This window comes from Sitophilus oryzae, unplaced genomic scaffold (assembly GCF_002938485.1).
Source record: "Sitophilus oryzae breed Bouriz unplaced genomic scaffold, Soryzae_2.0 scaffold_186_pilon_pilon, whole genome shotgun sequence".
Classification (NCBI taxonomy): Eukaryota; Metazoa; Arthropoda; class Insecta; order Coleoptera; family Curculionidae; genus Sitophilus; species Sitophilus oryzae.
Genome location: NW_022146579.1, coordinates 964,615 through 990,010, shown reverse-complemented (window position 1 = coordinate 990,010; position 25,396 = coordinate 964,615). Strand labels below are relative to the sequence as shown.

Genomic DNA, 25,396 nt, shown 5'->3' with positions numbered 1-25,396 from the left:
CATTGAAGATAAAGGATTTCTACACAAAAATGTCTTCTTAATCTTTTCATTAGGTCAGGGTTGGATAAAGCAAAAAATATGTACAATTAAAGATGACGATAAGTACTAGATAATTTTTTGGTATATATCATATTACTTTTAGCTCACACAAAGCAATAATAAATATATTATGTAAATAAGTAAAAACAAAGTCGAGTTAGTTACACCGTTTATAAATATTAAAATTTAGGAAAAAATATACAAAAAATTAATTTTTAAATAAATTAGATTTGGAACACTGCCATCTTGAACAAACGAATTGTTAAGGGTGTTGATTACTGCGGGCAAAGTTTTAGTCTCGAGGGCCTGTGGCCCCAGGGGTAATAGTTGCTCGAGGTTACTAACACCTTATAATTCCCGTGATACATAGATAATTTTATTTCTTACTGAATTTAGTATATTTTGTCCCATTTAAAACGACACAAATATTGCGTTTATTAATCTTCCGATATATTTGTATTAATGCTGCTGGTAGGAACTTTGTTTGTTTCCATATTACTGTTGTATTAAAATGATCTGTTTATAAATTGACGGTTGTTGTCAATTGAGTTCAGTTTTTTGTCAAAAAAAACGCCTTTTGCCACACATTCGAGTACGTTTCCATTAAAATGGAGGAAACATATTAAAAAAAACTGAAGGAGCACGACAAGCGTTACTTCCATCTAAAAGTGGGAATCATTTACCAAAAAGAATATAAGAAATACCTTCAGTGGCTAGGATAGAAAAATATTGTAGCAGGGGATGTCAATGTATATATTCTCTTGTAAATTTATTACATGTGATACATACATAGATCAAGGAAATAAATTTAGATTGGAATGCCCGTCAAAATTTTGGGTCGCGACCGTTGTACGCGATCTGGCGCTGCTAATAGCAGTTGCTAAAGAACAGCCGCAAACAAAAACAGAAATAATTTTCTCTTGTCCATATCCCTTGTCAAAGTCAGAATCTTCAAAAATTATAAAATCTTTCAAAATCTAAACCGCTCTAATTGAGAAAATTCCGAAAAGTGTTTAAAGCGTCCATTTTCAAAGTAATTATTGCTATCTTGTGAGTTTAATTTAAGTTTTATTTACTTAAACCCGTGATAATAAAGTACGTAAAAAAGTGGCATTAAAAACTTAAAAGGATGTGCTGTAAACTGTGAAGTGCAAAAACCATCGTGGATCGTGGCATAACGTCGGTTTCCAATGTTTCATAGGTATTTCATACATGTCCTTATATAAAATAAAGTTTCTTGTATGCAACACACTGTATTTTATTTATAAAATTAAGAGAAAATAATAATAAATTTGAATAAATCATATTTGGCGATATAATTCCGGAAAAAGCCGAACCGCTCCAAAATTTTCAAAAGTTTTGGGTCGCGACCGTTGCAAGAATAGCGCCAAATAGTATTTAAATTGTCCTTATGGGCACTTTCCAACCTAACTTTGTTTCATTTATCTATGATGTGACATTAATGATGTAAATAAATTATTACAGTAGTTAGATGAGTGCCCCTTTTTATCTTATATTATTAGTCAAAATCTCTATTGTATTTCATGGTTGTTAGCTATAAAAGGCTATAAATGGCATCTTAATTCCCGTTAATAATGTTCCAAGGGAGTTATCACTTTATTTATGATTAGCGTAACCAAGATTATATAAGCTCATATTAATTCAGTAAGAAATAAAATATATTTCAACTTTTTTTCAAAATTCTGTTAGTAGAAATAGTGTACTTTCGATTAAATAGTACAAATATTCCGTCTGTTACAACCCTTGCCGGTCCGTTTTTATTCCCTCTCATCCTGTCGGATGCTGGCTTCCAATAGGGAGAAATTAAATGTCTCCTCGTATAATTAATGGCCAGCCGGTATAATTTAGAGCCGGTATAAATTTAAAGAGACTGGCAATATGGGGACACAGGTCGATATTTATGGTAGCCAGGGTTGGATACGTCAACAAAAGTTCTTCGACGAGAGGCGTCTAATGGATTAACATATACCGGATGTCCAGAAAATATCGCTTACTTAAAAATAAAGCATATATGGCATAAAATTATCTGTTCAAACACATACAGGTTGGCGCTTCTCGTACGATGCGGAGGCTCCAAGGAGAACGACAGTTTGTATTGAAATACAATTTTGTGGGCATATGAATGTTAATTTAGAGGTATTTTTTTAAATAAATAGAGTTCTACAGGGTATTCCAAGAAAAAGTCACACAAAGTTGTGTTGTTGTAATGGAGCACCCTATATATTAACTGATTTTCGGATTCTATAAAATAAATAAAGGTAAGTTTTTTTAGAAAAGCATATGCCTAAAATGTAAGGTTTTTGACATATTTTCACATTGCCTAAAAGTGAAGAATAAATTTTAAATTTTAATAAAAGCTACCTAAACTGGAATTTATCCGGTATAGACTAATATATAGTTGAAATAACCATTGTACTTTTAATCAAATTAAAAGTTAACGTGAAAGGTCATACAGAGTGAGACAAAGTTAATATTAAACATTGATTACTTTTAAAAGCAATTTACTCTTTCAATTCAAAAAACACCCAGTATTCAACCCTCAGACAATGATTTGCCTAGATATTTTCACTTTTATGATTTAGTGTCAGTAGATCCTTATTATTTGATTAAATCTAGTTGGCTGTGTGTGATGATAATGAAAATATCTGCGAAAATCTTTATCTAAGCGGTAGACAACAAACAACAGGTATTTTGAAGTGAGATGAATTCTTCCATTGGATAGCATACTGGATGATCTAGTTGAAAGAAAAGTGTAACTTGCATTTAAATGTTGACCTATTTTCAATATTAATTTTGTCTCACCCTGTATAACATTTCGGATCAAGTTTTAATTTTATTTAAAGTACAATGGTTGCGTTCTAAAAAACTGTAAAAAGCGTATGACAAAAAATAGTGTATGTAACACGTACCTAAATTATGTTTTTTAGGACTCATCTACTATTTCGGACTCGGCTAACGCCTCGTCCGCAAACAGTAATGATTCGTCCTAAAAAACATCATTTTAGGTACTAGTTACATAAATAGCTATTAATGCAGGCATATGGCTTCTCTAATCAGACTCACCTTTATTTTTTTCTTAGAATCCGAAAATCAATTAATATATAGGGTATTCCATTACAAAAAAAAACACAAAACTTTGATGCGTAACTTTTATTAGGGACACCCTGCAGAACTCTATATAATTTTAAGAAATGCTTTAAATTAACCTACTAGTTGGTCTCCTCTTCGTCCTATGAGAGGCGCCACCCTGTACATACAGTGTGATACACTGTTTGAATCTTGAATATATTTTTTATACGAAATATGCCAGAACTGTCAAAATTTGTCCGATTAAATTTAAACACGCTGTATAACTGTATACACTTAGGCGGTAGTAAACTTATGAAAATATGGATATTATTTAATAATTCTTTATATTATTATTTAAAATATAACATATCTTTTGAATCTAGCCTACTTATATTAACTAATTTAATGATATGTAACTTTTACTTTCGATAAGGTTTCGATATAATATATTGAGCCTAAAAATAAAGATATTTATAAAATTGCAACCAGAATATTTTTTAAACAATCGTCAAAATTTTGTTTGAGTGTTTTTTGGATTTCAAAATCTTGAAAAGCAGTAAAACTACATCGTTCATTACCTTTAGATGCTTTCTAACACTTATTAGTATTAATTTGTAGTCTATCTACAGGGCTTGAAGAAACTTATATAATAAGTACCACGAAATTTCATTAATTTTCGAATCAACTGGTATGTGTGTATTATTTGACAATCATTTCGTGTCGATATACATTATAAAATCTACTGATCAAGGTTCCAAATCAAAGCGACTCAAACTAGTTTTTTTTTTGGTTTTAGTTCACAATCTTTAGCACGTTATATACCGGGAGGATCTTCTAAACAGCAAAAAGCGAAAATTTTTCTAAAATCCACTGCTCTACGCATGCCCTTTTTTGTATTTCTCTTCTTTGCGCTATTAGAATGTTCCAATTGGTCTTTTCTAAAATTACAAAATATATCCTGAAAATATGTACAGACTGTTCAGTGATCGTTCAACGTTACGTCATCATCATTTGTCAAATATGCATTTTAGGGTGTGTCTGAGATAGGGTTGCCACCTGTCCCTTTTGACATTGATCAACAACCGCAAATAAAATTATAACCTCAAATTAAATGAATGACAATTACCAGATATGCAGAAATATACGAAATGCCGTAATGACCTCACCAATCTCTTTCATCTGGTTGTCAAGTAAAAGAGAGAGTTCGACAATATATGACGTGACATTGAACATTACGTAGTATATGATTACATATTTAATTATGTTATAGGTACTCACGTCTATTGTTCTCTACGCTACCACCCAACTGAACCAACTGAAAAGTAATGGTACTAGATACGTAGTTACTCCTAAGATATTGTGCTGATATGCGTACGTTTGACTAGCACCGCTAGTACAATTTTCTGCAGCTGGTTTCTGCTGAAGTTCTACTGTAAAATAAACACAAAAAAAACTATAACTCAAGGTAAAGATAATAATAAACACGAACATAAACAATGAAAGTAAATATAATACAAAATTAAATAAATATAAAATATGCTTTCTTGAACTGGGGGCACGGCAGTACCCCCTTTAGGTTTGGTTTGGGACATAAAATATTTGTTTCGATTTGTAAAATTTTCTATACAGGGTGGTCCGAATTGTATTCCGGAAACTTCGCCGGCATATTCTGCAGATAAAAATAAGTAAAAATGTTCGTATAAATGTATGTCCTAAAATGCTTAGTTTTGGAGATACAGGGTGTAGAAGTTTCATTTTTATTTCGATTTTTTTCAAATAATTTCTGAAGTAACATCAATATTTGGATGAAAATTGTGTCTGGGAGTTTTGTGACAGGAGAAATTTGATTTTGATGTCAAAATGACTCTTATTTGTAGGGGGCGCCAAACCAAACCATTACTCGTAGCGATCTTTATCAAGAGACGTTTTTTATGTAAAAAAGTCGTAAATGTATATTTTTTACTCAGTAGTTTTATACAGGTATGAACGAAAAGTTATTACTCTTCAAACCCGATAAAACATATGTAGGTGGCGCCCTCTACAAGTAGGAGTTATATTGATATGAAAATCAAATTTCCCATGTCAAAAAACGTCCAGACACAAATTTTCATCCAAATATTGACGTTAATTCATAAATTATTTGGAAAAAATCGAAATAAAAATGAAATTTCTACACCCTGTATCTCCGAAACTAAGCATTTTAGGGCATACATTTATATGAACTTTTTTTAATTTGCGGAATATGCTGCCGAAATTTCCGGAATACACTTCGGACCACCCTGTATACCGTAGTAAATTGTTCTCTCATCAATTTTTTATAAACATTTATAGTGACCGTATCAATATTAGACATTTTTTTATTTTTATTAAAATTATAATCACTTTGTAATTACCAAGTTACAAATAGAAATGTTATAATACCGTATGATCGAAAAAACCGGCGTCAGCGATGGCTATGAATTGAAGATCGCTGTCATTTTATATGTAAAATTATATGGGGAGTGTCACTGATATTCATTTCCAAGACAACTGGACGCCATTTTCTTTTCGATCATATGGTAGAATAAGGAATAATTAGATAGTACTAAAGACTACTTTACCTGTAAGCTGTTGCAGTTGTGGCAAATATTTCTTCCAAAAAGCGCACTGCTTTAACCGTGGTCCACGACCGGTTGCAGTACTATTGACATCTAGAGTTAGGTACTCTCTACCGTAGGCAGTGTGTAAAGGCCAAAATGTGGCCGTCCACACACCATTAGGCGCCAGAGAAGGATTACCTAAAATATAGCGAAAAATCTATTTGTAAAAGAAGAATATACAGGGTCCGGCAATAGTGCGTCGGGCATCTGTAGCTCCTAGAATAAACAACTTGGGAATTTTGATTAAGTGCAAACCTAAAGTATGCGCTAGGATGTATTTCAGGAAAATATTTTAACTCCTATAGGGTGGCTCAAAAAAGTGTGAGTGGATCGGGACGATTTTTTTTAAATGGAACACCCTGTATATTATTGCATTTTTTGCTTCCTTTCATATCACTTTACATAATCCTAAGACATGAGTAAATATATTTTGATAATTTCTGAGATATTAATAAATAAATCCAAATTATATATTTTTAAGTCTTTCTTAAAAAAATTATTAATAATACCAAGAACTGTCCTGAAATCAAAACTATATTAGATATTTACTTTAGATAGTCTGTACTTACTTTTCTATCAATATGGAAATCGTAAATCATACAGGATGTTTAAAATTCTACGCCAAACTTTCTAAAATATAAAATAATTTTTCTTCGTTTTTTTAAATAGAACACCCTGTATATTATTTTTTCAATAGATGGAGAATTAACAAATGAACATTTTTTATATTTAGAGTATGTCAAAATTTTTAACAGTTTCGCAGATATTTCCGGTTTTATATTTCATATGGCATTTTCTACAGTAAATTTTTATCAAAGCCACCCATTGATTTTTCTCTGGTATTTTACCATTGAAAGCGCCATATGAAATAATGCTGCGTGTATCCGCAAAACTATTAAAAATTTTGAAATAGTTTAAATAAAAAAAATGTTCATTTTTTAATTATCCATCTAATAAAAAAATGATATACAGGGTGTTCCATTTAAAAAAAACGAAGAAAAATTATTTTATATTTTAGAAAGTTTGGCGTAGAATATTGAACATCCTGAATGATTTACGATTACCATATTTTCTAGCAAAGTAAGAGCAGACCATCTAAAGTAAATATCTAATATAGATTTGATTTCAGAACAGTTCTTGTATTTTTAATAATTTTTTTAAGAAGGGCTGAAAAATATATATTTTTGATTTATTTTTTAGTATCTCTGGAACTATCGAAATACATTTACTCATATCTTAGGACCATGTAAAGTGATCTGAAAGGAAGCCAAAAATGCAATAATATACAGGGTGTTCCATTTAAAAAAAAATCACCCAGATTCACTCACACTTTTTTGAGCCACCCTATAGAAGATAAAATATTTTCCTGAAATACATCCTAGTGCATACTTTAGGTTTGCACTTAAACAAAATTCTAAAGTTTTTTATTCTAGGAGCTACAAATGCCCGACGCACTATTGCCGGACCCTGTATAGGATAGAAAATGGATTAGCTACAGACGCCGTTTTTTTTCATATGGTATATTAAAACGTCTCAACTTGTGTTTTAAATATTACCTTACCTGTTTTAGCAAAGTTAGCCCAATATCGCATAATTCTTTTGGACAAGTCCACTTCTTGTGCTGTATAGGACTTAGCTGGATTCAGTGGCTCTCCAAACACGTAGGCTATTTCTTCACCGTGCATAACGCCTGTCCATGATGGCCAAGGATTAGCAATCTGCAAAAATTAGGAAATTCTTAAACAGAAGCTCTTAAAAATACTAAATTTCATACTTGCAAGTCTGAATTTGCTGATCATTACTATACACTATGCATACTATTTTAATGATTATTTCCCTCGTCCTGAAATGGACCAATCAGCTAATCTAATTTTTCGAATAAATTTTGTTTAGATAAGTGATTAAATCCCAAGACTAGTTTAACCGCGATTATTTTTTCGGCTTCCTTTTGGATTTTCTTTTTGTCGTTTATCACTAATTCTGAGAGATTTTGCCAACAGTTCATTTAAAAACATTGATTTACAACTCATATGTATGACTTAATAACGATTTTAATCGGTAAAAACCTCTTATTCGATATTATTTTGAACAAATAAGTGGAACTAAGTCATTTAGGAAATAATCTAGCCGTATATCACTCAACCCATAAATTTAATTGATTAAACTACCCAAATAATTTTTTGCATGATGTTGTTTTTTAGAAAATAGTTTCACGCACAATAATTTTAGAATAAAAAATTTAGAAAAAAAGTTTTTATTAAATTATTGTGCATTCAACTACTTTCCAAGCAAAATCCCGCGCAAAATATATTTGAATAGTTTAATCGATTAAATTTATAGGTCTCGTGATATAATATATGAATATTTCACTCATGTACAAAAAGTTACCCGGCGAAAATTTCCCGCAGAATGTCTAAGTGACAATGACACTTTTGTCACTTAGACCATAGACTTAGACGTAAATTATTTTTAATAGGTATTCTAAAAATGTCTCGATTTGGAAACGATTCTTTAAGTGCAATTGAAGAAAAAGTTGCCGAAAATAAGCCGAAAAACACTATAATTAATCGCCAGTATGTATGGCAACAGTTTATGAACTTTATAAAAGATAGAAACTACATTTTGGATGCGAACATCTCAATCTCGGTACTGGCCGATATTTTGACCGATTGGGCATTTAATATGAAAAGGAAAAACGGTCAAGACTATAAAGATTTTTTTTGTTTAATATTATTACTTAATTTTTAAATAGATTTGTTTTAATATGTTCAAATAAATGTTTTTAAAAAATCTATGTATTTTCACTTGCATTTTCTTTTTTTCGAGAAATATTCTACCGAATTACACTGGTGCATCAAAATTAACCTGATAATTTTTCATTTAAGCATGTTGTCAATAAAAAACAGCATTCGTTTATATTCACATTTTGTAAGAGCCGTCCTCCTTCGGAGTCGAGCTCTTATGGCAAAATATGAATATAAACTCATGCAGTTTTTAGACATCATGCTTTCATGAAAAATTTTCGGTAATTTTGATGCACTTGGGTAATTACTTCCGATAAGTATTACACTTACCGTTCGATGTTTATAGTAGTACATGTAAACATTGTTTCCCGTCTCTGCGTATCGATGAGCAAACTCGTTCACATTACACGTGAATTGGTAGTCCCCTACCATTTTATCTAAGGCATCCCTATTGGCCACAGGATCATCTGGGTTCAGCCAATCCGTGTACTCGAAGACTATGGCCTGTCGAGCAGCAGGGCCAACGTAGGGGTTCAGTTCAGTGACGGCTCTTAAATACTCCTGTCTGGAAAAATATAATTCGGTTAGGGTTGCTGTATGACTTATTATACAGGGCCCGGCAACAGTGTGTCGGGCATATGTAGTTCCTAGAATAAAAAACTTTAGAATTTTGTTTAAGAGGGTGGCTCAAAAAAGTATGAGTGGATCGGGATTTTTTTTTAATGGGACACCCTGTAATTGTTATTTTATTTTTGACTTCCTTTTAGATCACTTTACATAATCCTAAGATATAAGTAAATATATTTAGATAGTTTCAGAAATATTAATAAATAAATAAAAAATATATATTTTTCGATCTTCCTTAAAAAAATATTATAAATACAAGAACTGTTCTGAAATCAAAACTAGTGATGGGAAAAACAGATTAATTTCAATAATCGAGTACTCGGGTTTCAAGCGATTGCAATAACCTAGCGATCGCTCGAGCGAAATGTCACTAGTATGTAAAAATACAGTTTTTCGTCCGTCGCTTGTTATAAGTACTCGTTAACGCCAAGCAGTAAGTTGCGTGCGCAGGGCACATATTCTTTCGGTAATAAATGGCAAGTAGCAAGCGACGAGCGATTCGCTTGATTGCTTGATTTAGTTTATTTCAAAGAAAAAAAATTGTCGATGTAGGAGGTAAAATTTTGTCCCTCAGATAACGGATAAATATATATACGGCGTCGTATAAATTTGCTACCTGCAATGTATGTAGAAAAATCGCTCGGCTTTTTATCGAGTATGTCACATTCAAATCGGATTTCAATTTATTTCATTCTCGGATCGCTTGCGTTCGTCACTCGTAACTCGTCACTTGCATCGCTCGTTCATAATCGAGCGATGTCGGTTATTTCAATAATCGAGTACTCGAGCGAATTTTCGCTCGAGTTATCCCATCACTAATCAAAACTATATTAGGTATTTACTCTATGATCTGTACTTACTATAAATATGCTTGCTATAAATATGGTAATCGTAAATCATACAGAATGTTCAAAATTCTACACCAAACTTTCTATGGTATAATTTTTTTGTCTTTTTTTTAAATGGAACACTCTGTATATCATTTTTTTATTACACGAAGAATTAAAAAATAGACATTTTTACACAAACCGACTTTTTTACAAAAAGTTAAACTTTTTCTAAAAAACTCTTAATTTATTAACAATATTTAACTAAATTTATGAGTATTAATCGAGTTGGCGAATCATCAACTCGAGGGAGGAGAGACATGGTCAAGTGTTCACAATAGGAATTGACGTCAAATCCGAGGAGGCAATAGAAAAAGAGAAATATATCCTCTATTATAGATTTGGAACAACACTGGTATCAGGTTTAAAGAGAGACCAAGTTACAGAGGTGGGAAAAATGGAAACAGATCCTCCAGCCTTCACCTCACGGGTACCTCAGTCTGAGGCAAGTTCCTCGACTGTAAAGAGCACGGAGGGGTCAACCCCAACCGTGGAAAGGTATGTACCTTCGTACGAGGTAGGTGTCCACTCCTCGGAGGATGAACAACTGTTATCAGAGAAGGATGGGAAATATCTATAACAGGAAGATCCCCATATATGATGAGTTATAGACTGTATAATGAGTTAAAACTCACTCAAGAGAGAGGGACACAGTAAATGTTTCGGGTCGCGGTGAATAACCCCCCTTCTGCTTATTCTACATTCTACTAATTAAATTTAATTAACCCCCTGTAAACTTCGAAACTAATTTACTAATTTTTATATTAGGGTTATATAAAGCTTCTAAAAGGACATAATTTAAAACCTAATTTACCTTTTTCCTTATATAAACGAAATAGACGACAAGGTGACCGAGTTTAAAATAGATTAGAACCGAAGAGCTCCACTCACGTACAAATTTATCTCTTTGCACTAATTAAAAATGAAATATATACTTATGTCCACTGCGGAGGTTAAGTACATCCCGGCCTGGATTACTTTATATGTCACATTAAATTATGTCTAATTTTGTAACATGTTTAAGCCTTGAACGTATTAACTTTATTAATCGTTGTTATAAAACCCATTTTCTATATAGGGTGAGTCTTAAATAAGTGCAAAATTTAGGGGTGGCATATTTCGATCTCAAGAACACACTGATGATTTTTTTTTAAATTTTGTATTTTTCGAAAAAAAATTTGGAAAATTATTTAATTTTCAGTTCAAATTCATAATACCTTGATAATAGATCAAATTTAGAGGAAAGAAAACACAGGAAATAATCAGTGGCTCTTACAAATGAAGTAATTTTTGAAGTAAAATAACTCGGCTATTGACTTCTCTGAAAAACTGCGAAGAGAAAATATATTCTTTATCGTTATTTTCAAGCTCTGATAATATTTGTACTTATTTAAAACTAACCCTCTATATCAGAAAAATATGTTAAGATTTCAATTCATTCATTTCAAGTAAATGTGGATCATAGTAAAGCAAATTATGAATTTTTTTTATTGCAAATATATTTTTAATTCGCTTATACTGGGTGTGTTAAATAAATGCATATACTTTTAGGCGTAGTATAAGCTGGACACTTCTATGAGGGTTTTCCCCTGAATCTCCTAAAACACTTCTATGAGTTTTTTTCGCGATTTTTTTTAAATTTGGATCTCCAAAAAATGAAGCTGTACACCTTAATTTCCGGACTAATATCAATTATGTAAAACTATGTTTTACGATATGTAAGAACTCATAGCTCGTTTTTTGATCTCTTTTCTTTATTCTATTCACATGTACGTTCTCTCGAGGAAATTTTAGACCAAACAACATATCTTACCTGCTAATGTATACGTTTTCTTCCTTCTTGAACAATTCCGTTAAATAATACATGATAAAGTAGTACCCTTCCTCGGTGTTGGAGCCCATCAGGATATTCGTTTTTTTGAAATTCTTATTGGCCATTGCACGACCAGGCGATTCATCCAAGAAAGCGCCATCTATGATTGGTACAAAAGGAAACTCGCATATACCTAGAAAGGAAACAAAAATAAATCAGTAAGATTCTAAATAAATTATATGAAAGTTTATCTATTTGTATATTTGCAGACAAAAGTGGTCAAGTAGAATTCTAGAAGAATTAAATTATTCTATAGCAGTTGAAGGTTTCTTTTTACCTCATGAAGTGGTTGTTGTCAGGTAGTAATTGTTAGTTTGAGGTTTGACTTCATATAATTCTATTTTAACAGAACTGATTATAATAAACGTATCTTAAAAAATAAGGTGTTCTTGAATAGTTGCATTTAGATATTATAGATAGATTTTTATTTTTTCTTTGTATTTTTAGGGGAAGAGATATACCTCCTAAAATATTTTTATAGCAGTTTTTGTCTGATAGACAAATTTGTTTTATTAGTAAAATACCGCTGACAAATTGGTCTCCGTTAGATCAACGCAGTGGTGTTTTTATAGAACTGTTATAAAACCGAACTGTTGTATATGGGCCAATTTTGGTTTTATAAGGATGATTTAATTGTTTTATAGCACACTATAAGAATTTCAATATATTATAAAATACCAGTTATTTATACTAAATACAATTTTGCCTCAAAATAAGTTAATAAAATGTACCTAATGTGCCCCATTCGTTGTTCACTAAATCTACAGGATCTTTCTTCTTCAAACAGTCGACCACGGCAGCCAAATTACTTTTGTCGTGAGGACATTTGACGGCTTCTGCTAATCTCAGTCCGCGTAAAATGCTTTCCTCCCTAGATATGACAGCCCAAGGTGCTGTTGCACTTCCAGATTCCATTATAGCCTGAAAAATAATACTCCTTTTAGTGATGAGCAAGGCTGGTTTGGCATTCCTAGTTTTGGGCAAGCATAGAAAAAATATATTTTAAGTTAATGTCTCCTTTTTGCTGCTAGTGTGTTTCAATATGGAACAACAGCACGAAAAAGCTTCCAAATGGTCACCCGTCCGTCCACTCGGATGGTCTAATGTCGCTTAACTTCGGTGATCTATCGAAAACCGATGTTTCGACGTAACTGGACCGTTACCCAAAAGTAACTTAAAAAGGTCCCTCGTCCGCCAAACGTACAGTCTCGCCACAAAAGTATCATTTTTACTCTTAATAAAACAATATGCGCAAGACTTGCAAGAGTTTTGCACAAGTCCAAGACCAATATCAAGATTGAATCCTGTAAGACCAAGACCAAGACCAAGACCACTTATTCGACTAGAAAAGCCTTAGTCTTGAATGTGCTCATCACTATGCCATTTAAAAAATAGTAAACTATACAATCTTATAAAGCATATAGAAAATTTTACAAATCGAAACACAAATATTTTATGTCCCATATAATAGAGAAAATTGATTTACATTTCACATTATACACCTATCGACGCTACGGCCAGGTTAATATGCACCATTCATCAATTCATTATTCAATGGAAACTATTATAATATGTATGTTGGTCGTATAGAGAAATATGGGATCGATATTCTGTTGTGTTATTTCCGAGAAGTTGACCACAATCATTTCAGATACAGAGCAGGGTAAATTGGATTTTGCAGATATTTTATGTAGGTTTAATAATGCCATTTACGTCCAGCAAAGAGAGTATATACCGTTAAAGTCCGTTAGTTAGTATACTAGTCATACCGTTAAAGCAATTTCAATTTAATAGACCTAGTATTTTGTACTATGAATAATAAATAGTACCGTTTTTTTATAATTTACTATTATCTACCAATTTCAAATAATAGATATTTGTTATAAATCCAGTAAATCTACTTTTACAATATATTCAGTCAGAGAGTCAGATATTAATCCAGAATTTCGAAATGAACACTGTGAAATATTAATTATAGACGAATGACAATGTACAATGTTTTAAAAAATGTCTATACCTATTAGACGGAGAGCTGGCTACATAAAAAACCTTATCACCCTTACATGGCTAATTTTTTGTGTGAAGTATCCTTTTGTGTAGCCATTATGAAATAGTCATGTCTGCCAGCGCGATCCCTGGGCTTAAAGCGCGGGCGGCCAATCGAAAGGGTGAAATTTGGACACTAAAAATATTATAAGGTCACTGTTCGGTTTTTATATGATTCAAAATAAAAAATATATAAATTGTAAAATTTGTAATTTTTTAATGGCCATAATGCGTTCTTTCAAAATCATCGAACAACTAAATCATTTCCATAGATCCAGTGACGTACCGTGACTTTGAATTTTGAGACCAAAAATGAAAAATAATTTGTCAAAAAAATCATATTACAGCTATATGTTTTATTTTTCATAAAAATGTTAACTAATAAGTTAGAATAATTATATTTCTTCCCTAACTAAGTGGTTTTATCTCCGAAACTAAAGTTCCAAAAAAAATCGTAATATATCTAGAAATTCATTTACCCGCTAGTAGTAATAAAAAGCATTTTTGGTAAACTCTGTCTCTAATAGTTTCTGAAAAATAAAATAAAATTTTTTTAAAAAGGTTCGATTAAATTTATATCTCCGAAACATAAAGTTCCAAAAAAATTCGTAATATATCTAGAAATTCATTTACCCACTAGTAGTTATAAAAAGCATTTTTGGTAAACTCTGTCTCTAATAGTTTCTGAAAAATAAAATTAATTTTTTTAAAAAGGTCCGATTAAATTTATATCTCCGAAACTAAAGTTCCAAAAAAATTCGTAATATATCTAGAAATTTATTTACCCACTAGTAGTTATAAAAAGCATTTTTGGTAAACTCTGTCTCTAATAGTTTCTGAAAAATAAAATTAATTTTTTTAAAAAGGTTCGATTAAATTTATATCTCCGAAACTAAAGTTCCAAGAAAAGTAATATATCTACAAATTCATTTACACACTAGTAGATATAAAAAGCATTTTTGGTAAACTCTGTCTCAAATAGTTTCTGAAAAATAAAATTAATTTTCTTAAAAAGATAAAATTTATCTAAAGCTAAGTACAACACAAATCTTAAATGACTTATACAAAAATAGTCTTTTACGATGTATTTGTTGTTATAATAGTCCACGTATTTAAGATTTGTGTTGTACTTAGCTTTAGTTAAATTTAGCGATAAAACCACTTAGTTAGGGAATAGTTATAATTATTCTAACTTATTAGTTAACATTTTTATGCAAAATAAAACAAGTGACAAATTATTGTTTCAGTTTTTGGTCTCAAAATTCAAAGTCACGGTACGTCACTGGATCTATGGAAATGATTTAGTTGTTCGATGATTTTGAAAGAACGCATTATGGCCATTAAAAAATTACTAATTTTACAATTTATATATTTTTTATTTTGAATCATATAAAAACCGAACAGTGAGGTACACGTGTTATAATTGCGAAAATAGCTTTTATTTATTATTAAGAAATGTGTAAAACTGTTGACAGACATTTTGCTCGTGGCTAAAATGCCTGCAGACAACCCAAAAGAGGCATGGAATTTGCCAAAAAAAATCATCGCATGTCGATTGGTGGATTGTCATGTTTATTTATTTAAAAAGCCGTATGCAAAAGAACAAACAAAAAAATCGTGGTTCAATCAGTGGTAGACAGTTATAAAAAACGCGATATTACTCCACAGGGTGAATCTTGAATAAGTGGAAATATTTTCAGAGCTGGTAGATCTCGATAAAATAAACATATTTGCTTTTTTCCGTTTTCCAAATAAGTCCAAAATAACCGAGTTATTCAAGTTTGAAAATTTAAAAAGAACTTGATTTATTTTTAAATAATTTTGTGAGACACCTGTTTTTTTTCTGTACTTGCATTCGTTATTTTAGTGTCGTAGCCATAGAGTAAAGCTGTAAGCATGATAGGTTAAGAAATAATTATACCGTTGGTAAATTTGCGGTGAACAGGCAGTTCCTTTGAATAAGAAGACTAAGGAAGGAGCATAATGCTATCCATGTATTCATGCATGGTGGGCGGAAAAAGCTCTCTAGGGTGGGGATCCTTGACAATTTTGTTTGACGATTCATTTGACACATTTGAATTTGATTTGAAATTTTGTGGATTTGTCAGTCTTTACGGAGCTTATTTTATGCTATTTATTATTTATTCTATTACTGATAGTTGTATAAAGGTAATAAATCTAGATGGAAATTGTGGCAGAACTTAAATTAACAGTGACACTATCGCAATTTATCAAAAAAGACTCTAAAATAGTTGGTTGTGTAGCGTGCGGTAGATCTCGGCAAAAATTGAGTGAAATAATGGAACAACTTTTCGCTAGTAAGTGACTATATAATATACATACGTGTAGTAAATCGATCATTTATGAAATTCACTTAAATTAACTAAATTATATATTTTTCTTGCATTTTAGCTTTATTTATTACTTGTCAAAGATTAGATGTCAAAGAATTTAGATACGTTAATTTGACTTACCTGCTTCAGTAGCGTATCGAATGTTTGTGTTAATAAATACTTATTATAACTTATCTGTTTTTATTAGAATTATATATTTTTATAACAATTTTAATAACTACCAACATTTATTCACAACGTAAAATAAAACAACAAATTATTGAGTCTACCCCACGTCTACCCTACATCATAGTTTTACATTTTTAAAAAAAAATTAGAACGACACTGATAAACCGGAATTTAAGTCGGCCATATTTGAGGCCCTTCGCGGTGTATCTAAGATTTTTGATATGCTCCTTCCTTAGTCTTCTTATTCAAAGGGCAGTTCTAAAAAGTTTTCTAAAATATACAGGAAAATTTTAAAATAACACACGATTTTCTACATCTTTTTTGCGAAAAAAACTCATAGACGCGTTCCTGGGGTCGAAATATATCACCCTTAATAGTATTTTCACTCATTTCAGACTCACCCTGTATAAGCGTTTTCAGGAAACACTTGCCGCGTTATTAATTGAAATATATTTATAATATAATCGTATACGTGATTTATCTATACTTAAATGAATGAGGCGGCTGAAATGATGAGCGTTCCCTGAAAGCGCTAGAGTAATATATCGGGTTTTTCATAACTCTCTGCAGCTGATTTAGCCACGATATTTTTGTTTGCCCTTTTGCATACGGCTTTTAAAATAAATAAATATGACATTCCACCAATCGGCATGCATGTATGCCATATTTTTTTTTCATTCTTCAAATTTCATTTTTTAATAATGTTCGAGATAATTTTTAAAATTTCATGCCTCTTTCGCGTTGTCTGTCGGCATTTTAGCGACCAGAAAAATGTCTGCCAACAATTTTCCACGTTTCTTAATAATAAATAAAAGCTATTTTCGCAATTTTAACTCGTGTACCTTATAATATTTTAAGTGTCCAAATTTCACCCTTTCGATTGGCCGCCCCCGCTTTAAGCCCCGGTATCGCGCTGGCACAAAATGGCTACACAAAAGGAAACTTCACACAAAAACATGGGCGCCGGACAGGGGGGACAAGAGGGGGCATTTGCCCCCCCCCCTGGATCACTGAAACAATAAAACAATAAAAATAAAAGCTATCTTCTTACATCCATCTGGAAAAAAAAATAATCATTATTATGAAATTGTTAGGTGTTACCTGTAAAATAATAAAAATTGTGGTAATTGTTGGGAAAACTGGAAATCGTCCGATTTTCACCAAAATTGGTATACACACTATTTTGAGGTCGTAGATTACGAATCTATTTTTTTCTTGGCGGTCTCTTACCGTTTTACAGAAAAACGGAAAATTATTTCTACATTGAATTTTTCTTTATTTCGACCCTAAAAAGTAATAATTTGACTATATTTTCATTATATTATAGTTTATCTAAAAGCCACACTTGATTGGGGATAGAAAAGTGTCCACTGAAAAACACTTTTCTTAACAAAATAACAAAGAAAATTGAGACCAGATGGAAGTTTCACATTTGATATATCCTTCTTTCTCTCTCCTATGTAATAAGAGAGACAAATATATTCTAGACCTAATCTAGAAATTTGAAAATTTACAACGTTGTCATATCTTCTATTTTTTCGGGTGATTAGGGATTTTAAATAAATTACCTATTATGAGATCGACAATAATTAAATATACACCTATATCCACAAAATTACGCGGAAGAGTTTTGATTGCATTGGTTTTAACTTCTTTGCTGAGGGGTTAATCTTTTTTTTAGTTAATCTAATAATATAACAACAAAAGATTAACACCCTTTTGCATGGAAGTTGTAAACAATGCAATCAAACTCTTTCGTGTAACTTCGTGGGTATAAATAGTCAGATCTCGTTGGTAAAATAGCAGTTATGGGAAGGAGCCGTTCTTCTGGCGACCGCCTTTCGTAATTGCAGAATGAAAAAACACGCTAAATTTAGGTTTAGCATTGGCAACGTTGCTTTAAATGCCAGAAACACATAAACTTACTCTTAGGTTTCTCTTATTACCGATTCTGAACTGTCCTAGAACTGTGATGCGTATGCGCAGAAGGAAATATGAAGACATTATTTCATTTGCGCATGCGCTGCAGAGTTCTTGGACGGTTCAGAATCGGTAATAACAAGAACCCGAACAAAGCTATAACCTAACATTTTCAGATTGTTTACAAATTTATTTTAGCAAATTTTCCTCTATTATGCATAGAATTGGTTAAAAAAGTAACAGAAAATAGCAAAAACATTATTGATTATTGAATACCTAACAAAATATGTGTTAGAAAACCTTAAAAATATGAGAAATTAAGAAAAATTCGATATTGAAATTATTTTCCGTTTTTCTGAAAAACGGTAAGAGACCGCCAAGAAAAAAAGTTCAGATTCGTAATCTACGACTTCAAAATAGGGTGTATACCAATTTTGGTGAAAACCGGACGATTTCCAGTTTTCCCAATAATTACCAAAAATGTCAATTTTTTATTCATTTTTACCTTGCCCCCCCCCTAAATTTCATTCTTCCGGCGCCCATGCACAAAAAATTAGCCATGTAACGATGATAAGGTTTTTTATATAGCCAGCTCTTAGACTATATGTGGAGGATTCATCTCTCCAAAAAAATACTCGCCACTGCAAGAAAATCTACAAAACAAAATAGTTATTTTTTGTAAACGTTGCGTTAATCCATCGGAGATTACTTGTCAGCAGTTAGGTTTACTAATAAACAAATTTGCCTAACGAATAAAAAAATGCTTCGGTACTGTTAAAATGTCATTTTAAACATTTTTTTGTTCGTTAGGCAAATTTGTTTATCAGTAAACCTAACTGCGGACAAGTAGTCTCCGTCGGATTAACGCAGCAGTGTTTACAAAAAATAACTATTTTATTTCGTAGATTTTCTTGCAGTGGCGATATACCCATATAGGATATTTTTCTTATAATGTTTTATTTCATACTCTTTGGATACAACCTGTGTTTTTAAATAATTGAGCATTTTTTAATCCGCCTATGTATATTTTAGAGACTATTGTAAATTTTCTTCTAGTGGCAAAAACTTATAACTAATAATAGTCTAAGAGCTAGCAACGTCTTCGTGAAAGTATTTTAAGACGTCTGGCTCTTTGATATATCTTTTATTATGCTCTCTGGAACAGCGTGCAGGCCGTCTGGCTGCCGATACACGTTGCGTTCACTACTGCGCATCCAAAGAAGATTCTCTATTTTTTACTTAGTGTTTTAAATTCTAGTATTGAATAAAAGTCAAGTAAGTCTCCATTAGCTCAGCGCGTAGAGCTTTCGCCTATGAAGTGAAGGTCAGTGGTTCGATACCGGCTGGGGTGCAACTTTTTTATTTTTTTTTCGTGTATATTCTGATAGTAAAGTATTAAATATTTGCTTTTTTATCACCAGAACGGATAGCGTGTATGGGTTTATGATCCGTATTGTATATAAGTAGAATTTGATACTTTCATTTGTTTTGAAGGATTATTGTAGTAATTAATTATTAGATAGGTTTAGGATGGTCTGGCTGCCGCGCCGGTAGGTTGCGTTCACTACTGCGCATCACATGGGTACAGGGTGTCTCATTTTCGTGCGTTTTTTGGGATTTGGGATATCTGGTATTTCTCGTTTATGAGGGGAGATACAATGATGCGTTTTTTTTCACATTACTTTGCTAGTTTTTTATGTAACTAAATATTCTACCCCTAGATTTGCTCATTTTCTACACATTAACATTAATCAATCTTGTTTAAAAAGTATTATTATTTTATTTAATTTAATTTAACCAGATAATTTTGTTTTCCATCGTTATCTTAACAAACTGAACTGAAAATAAACTTGTGTAGCTTTTAGATAACAATCTGTTAAAGTATTATTAAAATGATTATTAAAATAATAAACAACAGCTGAAAAAAATATTTTGAAGAAAGACAGGCAGAAATTACCTTCATAAAGCATTAAAATGTTAATTTTTATATATTATGTTTAAATCTTCAAAATGAAATTATAAACAAGAAATCCCAAAAACGCACAAAAATGGGACACCCTGTACACTTGTGATGCGCAGTAGTGAACGCAACCTACCTGCGCGGCAGCCAGACCATCCTAAACCTATCTAATAATTAATTACTACAATAATCCTTCAAAACAAATGAAAGTATCAAATTCTACTTATATACACTACGGATCATAAACCCATACACGCTATCCGTTCTGGTGATAAAAAAGCAAATATTTAATACTTTACTATCAGAATATACACGAAAAAAAAATAAAAAAGTTGCACCCCAGCCGGTATCGAACCACTGACCTTCACTTCATAGGCGAAAGCTCTACGCGCTGAGCTAATGGAGACTTACTCGACTTTTATTCAATACTAGAATTTAAAACACTAAGTAAAAAATAGAGAATCTTCTTTGGATGCGCAGTAGTGAACGCAACGGGTATCGGCAGCCAGACGGGCCGCATGCTGTTCCAGAGAGCATAATAAAAGATATATCAAAGAGCCAGACGTCTTAAAATACTTGTTTTCTCGACGTTGCTAGCTCTCGTACTATAATAAACTAAACAGAAGTATATTCAAGAAATGAACCCACCACAAAGGTATACAACATTATTAATCAGTGGGGTATGAACCGTACAAATCTAAGCTACTTAGCAGGGAAAAAATAGACTGTTTAATGTCATTATTCTTTCTATTTTGGCCCATACAATAAAAAACGGCATCAAAGACGGCTGGCAATGACAATCGATGATAATTTATGTTTTTTCTTCTTTAGATTTAACGGTGTTTGCTGTCGGTTGGCCTTAAGGAGGTCGTAATTTATTTTTATATTGAGTAAAAATTACTTTAAATGGTGTAGTTTAAAATTCGAGCAAAATTAAAGTTTTTGAGAATAGATTTGTGTATCTGGAAACTTTCTATCCTTTTTTAATCCTTATCGTTAGTGTTAATTTCTGATAAGTTATATGTCAATTTTTAGTAAATGTCCACTAGAAATTGACCTTGTCAAAATTATGATCGATTGTCATTGCCCAGTCGTCTTTGACGCCGTTTGTTAGAATAAATTATTTTAAAATACTTATTTGAGTTCTTGGTGAATAGAAATCTTAGTAAAAATTAAAATTTTAGATTATGTTTTTAGAAAACGTCCCAGTAAAACCTAACAGTATGACATAAAGATTATTTTGTACATCAGCTACTAACCTGTGAAAACAAATTCCTAGATAGAGGACTCAGCAGATGCAACGACACGGAGACGGCTCCGGCACTTTCTCCAAACAGTGTTACGTTCTGGGGATTCCCCCCAAACGCTGCCACGTTGTCTCTGATCCATTGCAAGGCCATCAGCTGGTCGAACAGTCCTGCGTTGCCAGGGGCATCGGCCGTACCAAAATAGATAAAGCCTAGCGAGGCGACCCGGTACTGCATCGATATAAGAATGATGTTCTCTTCGGACACCTGAGAATGAAATATATAAATCATACCTACAATATATGCAAGAACATTTTTTTAATCAATAAAAATCTAATTTATTACCACGTTACGTTTTTTTCGATAATTTCTTTTTTGAATCATCTTAATAGCGTTATTTCTGTTGGAAATATTCGCTGTTGAGGAAGACAGTAACGATTTACAGCAACTAAAACCATATGTTTATTTTTGGTCCCTATCAACAAACCTGTGAAATAGAGTTTATTATTTTGGTAATGTCAGTCTCCTTAAAAGTTATATCTTTGTTTGTTGGGAAGTTACTTTAGCAGAGACGATTAATTCTAGAAATTAAACTCTACCATGTTCAATTAAAGCAACTATAGCCGATACAACTTCTGGAATAACTCTACTAAAACTCAATCTCTTCTAGAATAATTGCAGACAAACAATAATAATATGACATTCAATAACAGTGACGTTACGAAAACAATAAACACTATATCATAGGTGTGTTGATTAGGCCGATAATCAAAGGCATACTAAAATTGTTGTTAATCGTTACTGTTTTCTTTAAAAGCCAAAATCTTCAATAATAATAAAGCTATTGAGATGACTCAAAGAACAAACTATCGAGAGAAGATGCACCTTGATGATAAAGATGTTTTTAAATTCTTTACTTTGATACACTACTACACAGGGTTTTCGCCTAAATAAAATTTTGTTTTTCCTCGTATAATACAAGAATGGGAAATATATTGTTTAATTTAAGAAGAGGTCAAATAATTTAGCTATATGCATTAATTAAAGAATCATCAAAAGCGGTCCAGTAGAACAAAATATAATGAACGTTAAAATAATTGAACATTTTAAACTGTTCGTTTTTCATGCCGGCCATTGTATATGTATGTAATTACCAAGATATTGTGGTCGTATACGTCCAACGTATTGGTTCCCGAATAGAACCCACCGCCAAAAACCCAAACCATAACTGCCGCATTGGTAGGCCTCGGTCTTGGAACCACTACGTTTATATACAGACAGTCTTCGCTCAGTGGGGTATTTGGATTCCACATTGTAGCTCCTGAAAAGTGTTTAAAATATATGTACTTTATATTTCTCTCTAACATATCTTGAAGGTGTATATTAAAACTAGTGTGTGGGACTATCCAATTATTTTTTATGCAAAAGAATTTTATAAAACAGTTCTTGTTATGAAATGTTATGAAAGTCAAGGACTTGAAACCATATGATTAAGAACTCAATAGCAGGTTCTTGATACAGAAAATATTCAAGGAAGCAGAAGAAATGAGTCGCAGACAACCCAAACCTTCGTAAAATTGACATTGGTAGTTCGAAAATAAACCTTTCCATTAACATCACTTAAATTGTATAAATACAAATTGCATTACATGCAGATAAAATGTGTATCGTAATCTAACAAATTATGAACAGAATTTCAAATGAATACATTTTTGGTTTTGGGGAATTTTTTATAAACATATATGTTTTGTTTGAAACAGAGATATTATAGACTCAATAGACATTTAAACCTGATAGGATTGACAGACAAAGTCATATAAATTTTCTGTCAATCAGATAAAGAAACCTCAGGATTGCCTCAGGACATATTTTATGTCAGTGCTAGACCTACGTATATGAAACATTCAGTCTCTTTAAAATTATTAGACTGGGGAATCTAATCTAGAGGTAAGATGAGAATCACAAAAGCACTTAGAAGAAAATTATAATGATACATACTTGAGTACGATTTTTTGTCAAATGTTGGCAAAAATTGTTTTTGTCAATTTTCTCAAAACGTTCTAAAGTTACTTCATTTAAAAAAAAATAAAAAAACTTACCTGGAAAATCACCGTAAAGTGTATCTATAATTTGAACACAAGAATTCGGATGCTTCGTAGTATTCAATATACCTTCCCATTTTTCAAACGGTCGAGGATGCCTAAACCTTAACGATCCTACTGGTTTTTGGGCATAAGGAATACCTAGCCATGCATCCACCTACAAAAATATATATTAAGTTAAAGACTGTAGAATTATCCGAAAACTAATTGAAAATACCAGTTCTAAAAAAAATTAAAAATTTGGAATTTTTTGAAAATCTTTCCGGAAACTTTGTACAAATTTCAGTTTATACGAACAAAGAAATGCTTTAAACTTTTTTCTAGTTTTTTTAGTCCTAAGCATGTTTGGGCATATTGAAACAAAAAATTATTGCATTGTTTCTAACTTAAGTAAATAATTCATTAAATTTCGAGTTAAATAACGTTTTTGTGACAAATTTAATATAAAAAAGTATTGATGTACATAGAAGAAAACAAATTGTCCCGATAGTCTTAAAATAAACTGGAATTGTTCGAATTATTAATCAAAAACTGTTAAAAATATTGCGCATTGAAGTTTGACTACGAACATCTTTTAAACGGTTAATCATAAAAAACAATTTTTGTAGGCCAGTGATTTTTTGTTAATGAGTTAAAAAATTCATAAGAAAAAAAGCATATTCCTTAAAATAATCAAACTTCAACCTTTAATAACTTTCAAACGGTGAGGTTTACAAAAAATTGGATGAGACCTTTTTTATAGTGAGATGAACCGCCTATTTAAAAATAGACATATTTATTTAAATTCAAAACATTCATTTTTAAGACACTCTGTATACATAAACAAAATTATTGATTTTTAAAATATTATTCACAAACTAGGGAGAGGGAAATCAGGCGACGAACAGAAGTGATAGTTGTTAGATAATAGCTTCTAGACTACCATTCGAGACGCATTGATATTATTTTGGTTCTTGAGTTTTGTGACAAAGAATGATATTCAAGGTAAAGTAAATGTTTTTTTCATTATTTAACTAATGTTAACTAAATCATATTATTTTGTTTTCTTGTTGTAATTCAGTTCTAAAGCATTTCATTATTTGTTTGATCTGACAAAGCAAATATATAACATGTGTATGCATTTAATGGAATCTATTTATGCTGTAAAAAATGTCAGTTTAAAAGTAATATGAAATGTCAGTTTAAAAGTAATTTAAATAGAATCTTTTACTGTTCCTTCGTCCCGATGTTTGTGGTTTGTGAGAATAAGAGCCTTGTTGAGTGTACTAACAATTTTCGACCTTGCATGGGCGAATATCTTAGCTCGCAAAAGGGCAAACAAAAACAATAAATAAAATTAAAATAATTCATAGAATAACATACAATTTATTAAATTATCAGATATTGGCACCAAACCTTCAACTCAAGGGACTTCGTACCTACGGGTACGTTCAAACTCTTCAGTTTTGAACGATATAAATGTGGCATGTTTTGAATGTATTAAACTATAAACCTAGGTATGAGAACAGTTTCTATATTATAATTTCTCTTTTATTAAAGTTCACGACAGCATAGTTAGATTCTCTGGAATAGTGATCATGGTTTTCTCTGCCGTGCTCTTTTACATGTGAATTCCAGGCAGAGTACGGCACTCCTTTCATTTCATTTAATAAAATAAGTAGGGCTATTTACAAATTTAGCGTTTTATTTACATAACCTAT

General features: G+C 31.6%; 1 protein-coding gene across 4 annotated transcripts in view; it reads right to left on the bottom strand.

The window, feature by feature from the left end:
* Window positions 1-3,195: 3,195 nt before the first annotated feature.
* LOC115883324 (acetylcholinesterase-like) overlaps window positions 3,196-25,396 on the bottom strand; it is a 101,203-nt gene continuing 79,002 nt past the window's right edge. For 2 of the 4 annotated variants that reach the window (XM_030901674.1, XM_030901673.1), the window contains 10 exons: window positions 23,694-23,853; window positions 22,749-22,915; window positions 21,607-21,861; window positions 12,631-12,820; window positions 11,840-12,032; window positions 8,843-9,077; window positions 7,330-7,486; window positions 5,730-5,906; window positions 4,408-4,559; window positions 3,196-4,067 (listed from right to left, as the gene is read on the bottom strand). In XM_030901674.1, the coding sequence (XP_030757534.1) occupies window positions 4,420-4,559; window positions 5,730-5,906; window positions 7,330-7,486; window positions 8,843-9,077; window positions 11,840-12,032; window positions 12,631-12,820; window positions 21,607-21,861; window positions 22,749-22,915; window positions 23,694-23,853 (1,674 nt within the window). In that variant the 3' untranslated portion in view covers window positions 3,196-4,067; window positions 4,408-4,419. The remainder of the gene's footprint in view (window positions 4,068-4,407; window positions 4,560-5,729; window positions 5,907-7,329; window positions 7,487-8,842; window positions 9,078-11,839; window positions 12,033-12,630; window positions 12,821-21,606; window positions 21,862-22,748; window positions 22,916-23,693; window positions 23,854-25,396) is intronic. The other 2 variants (XR_004050364.1, XM_030901675.1) reach the window with 2 other exon arrangements.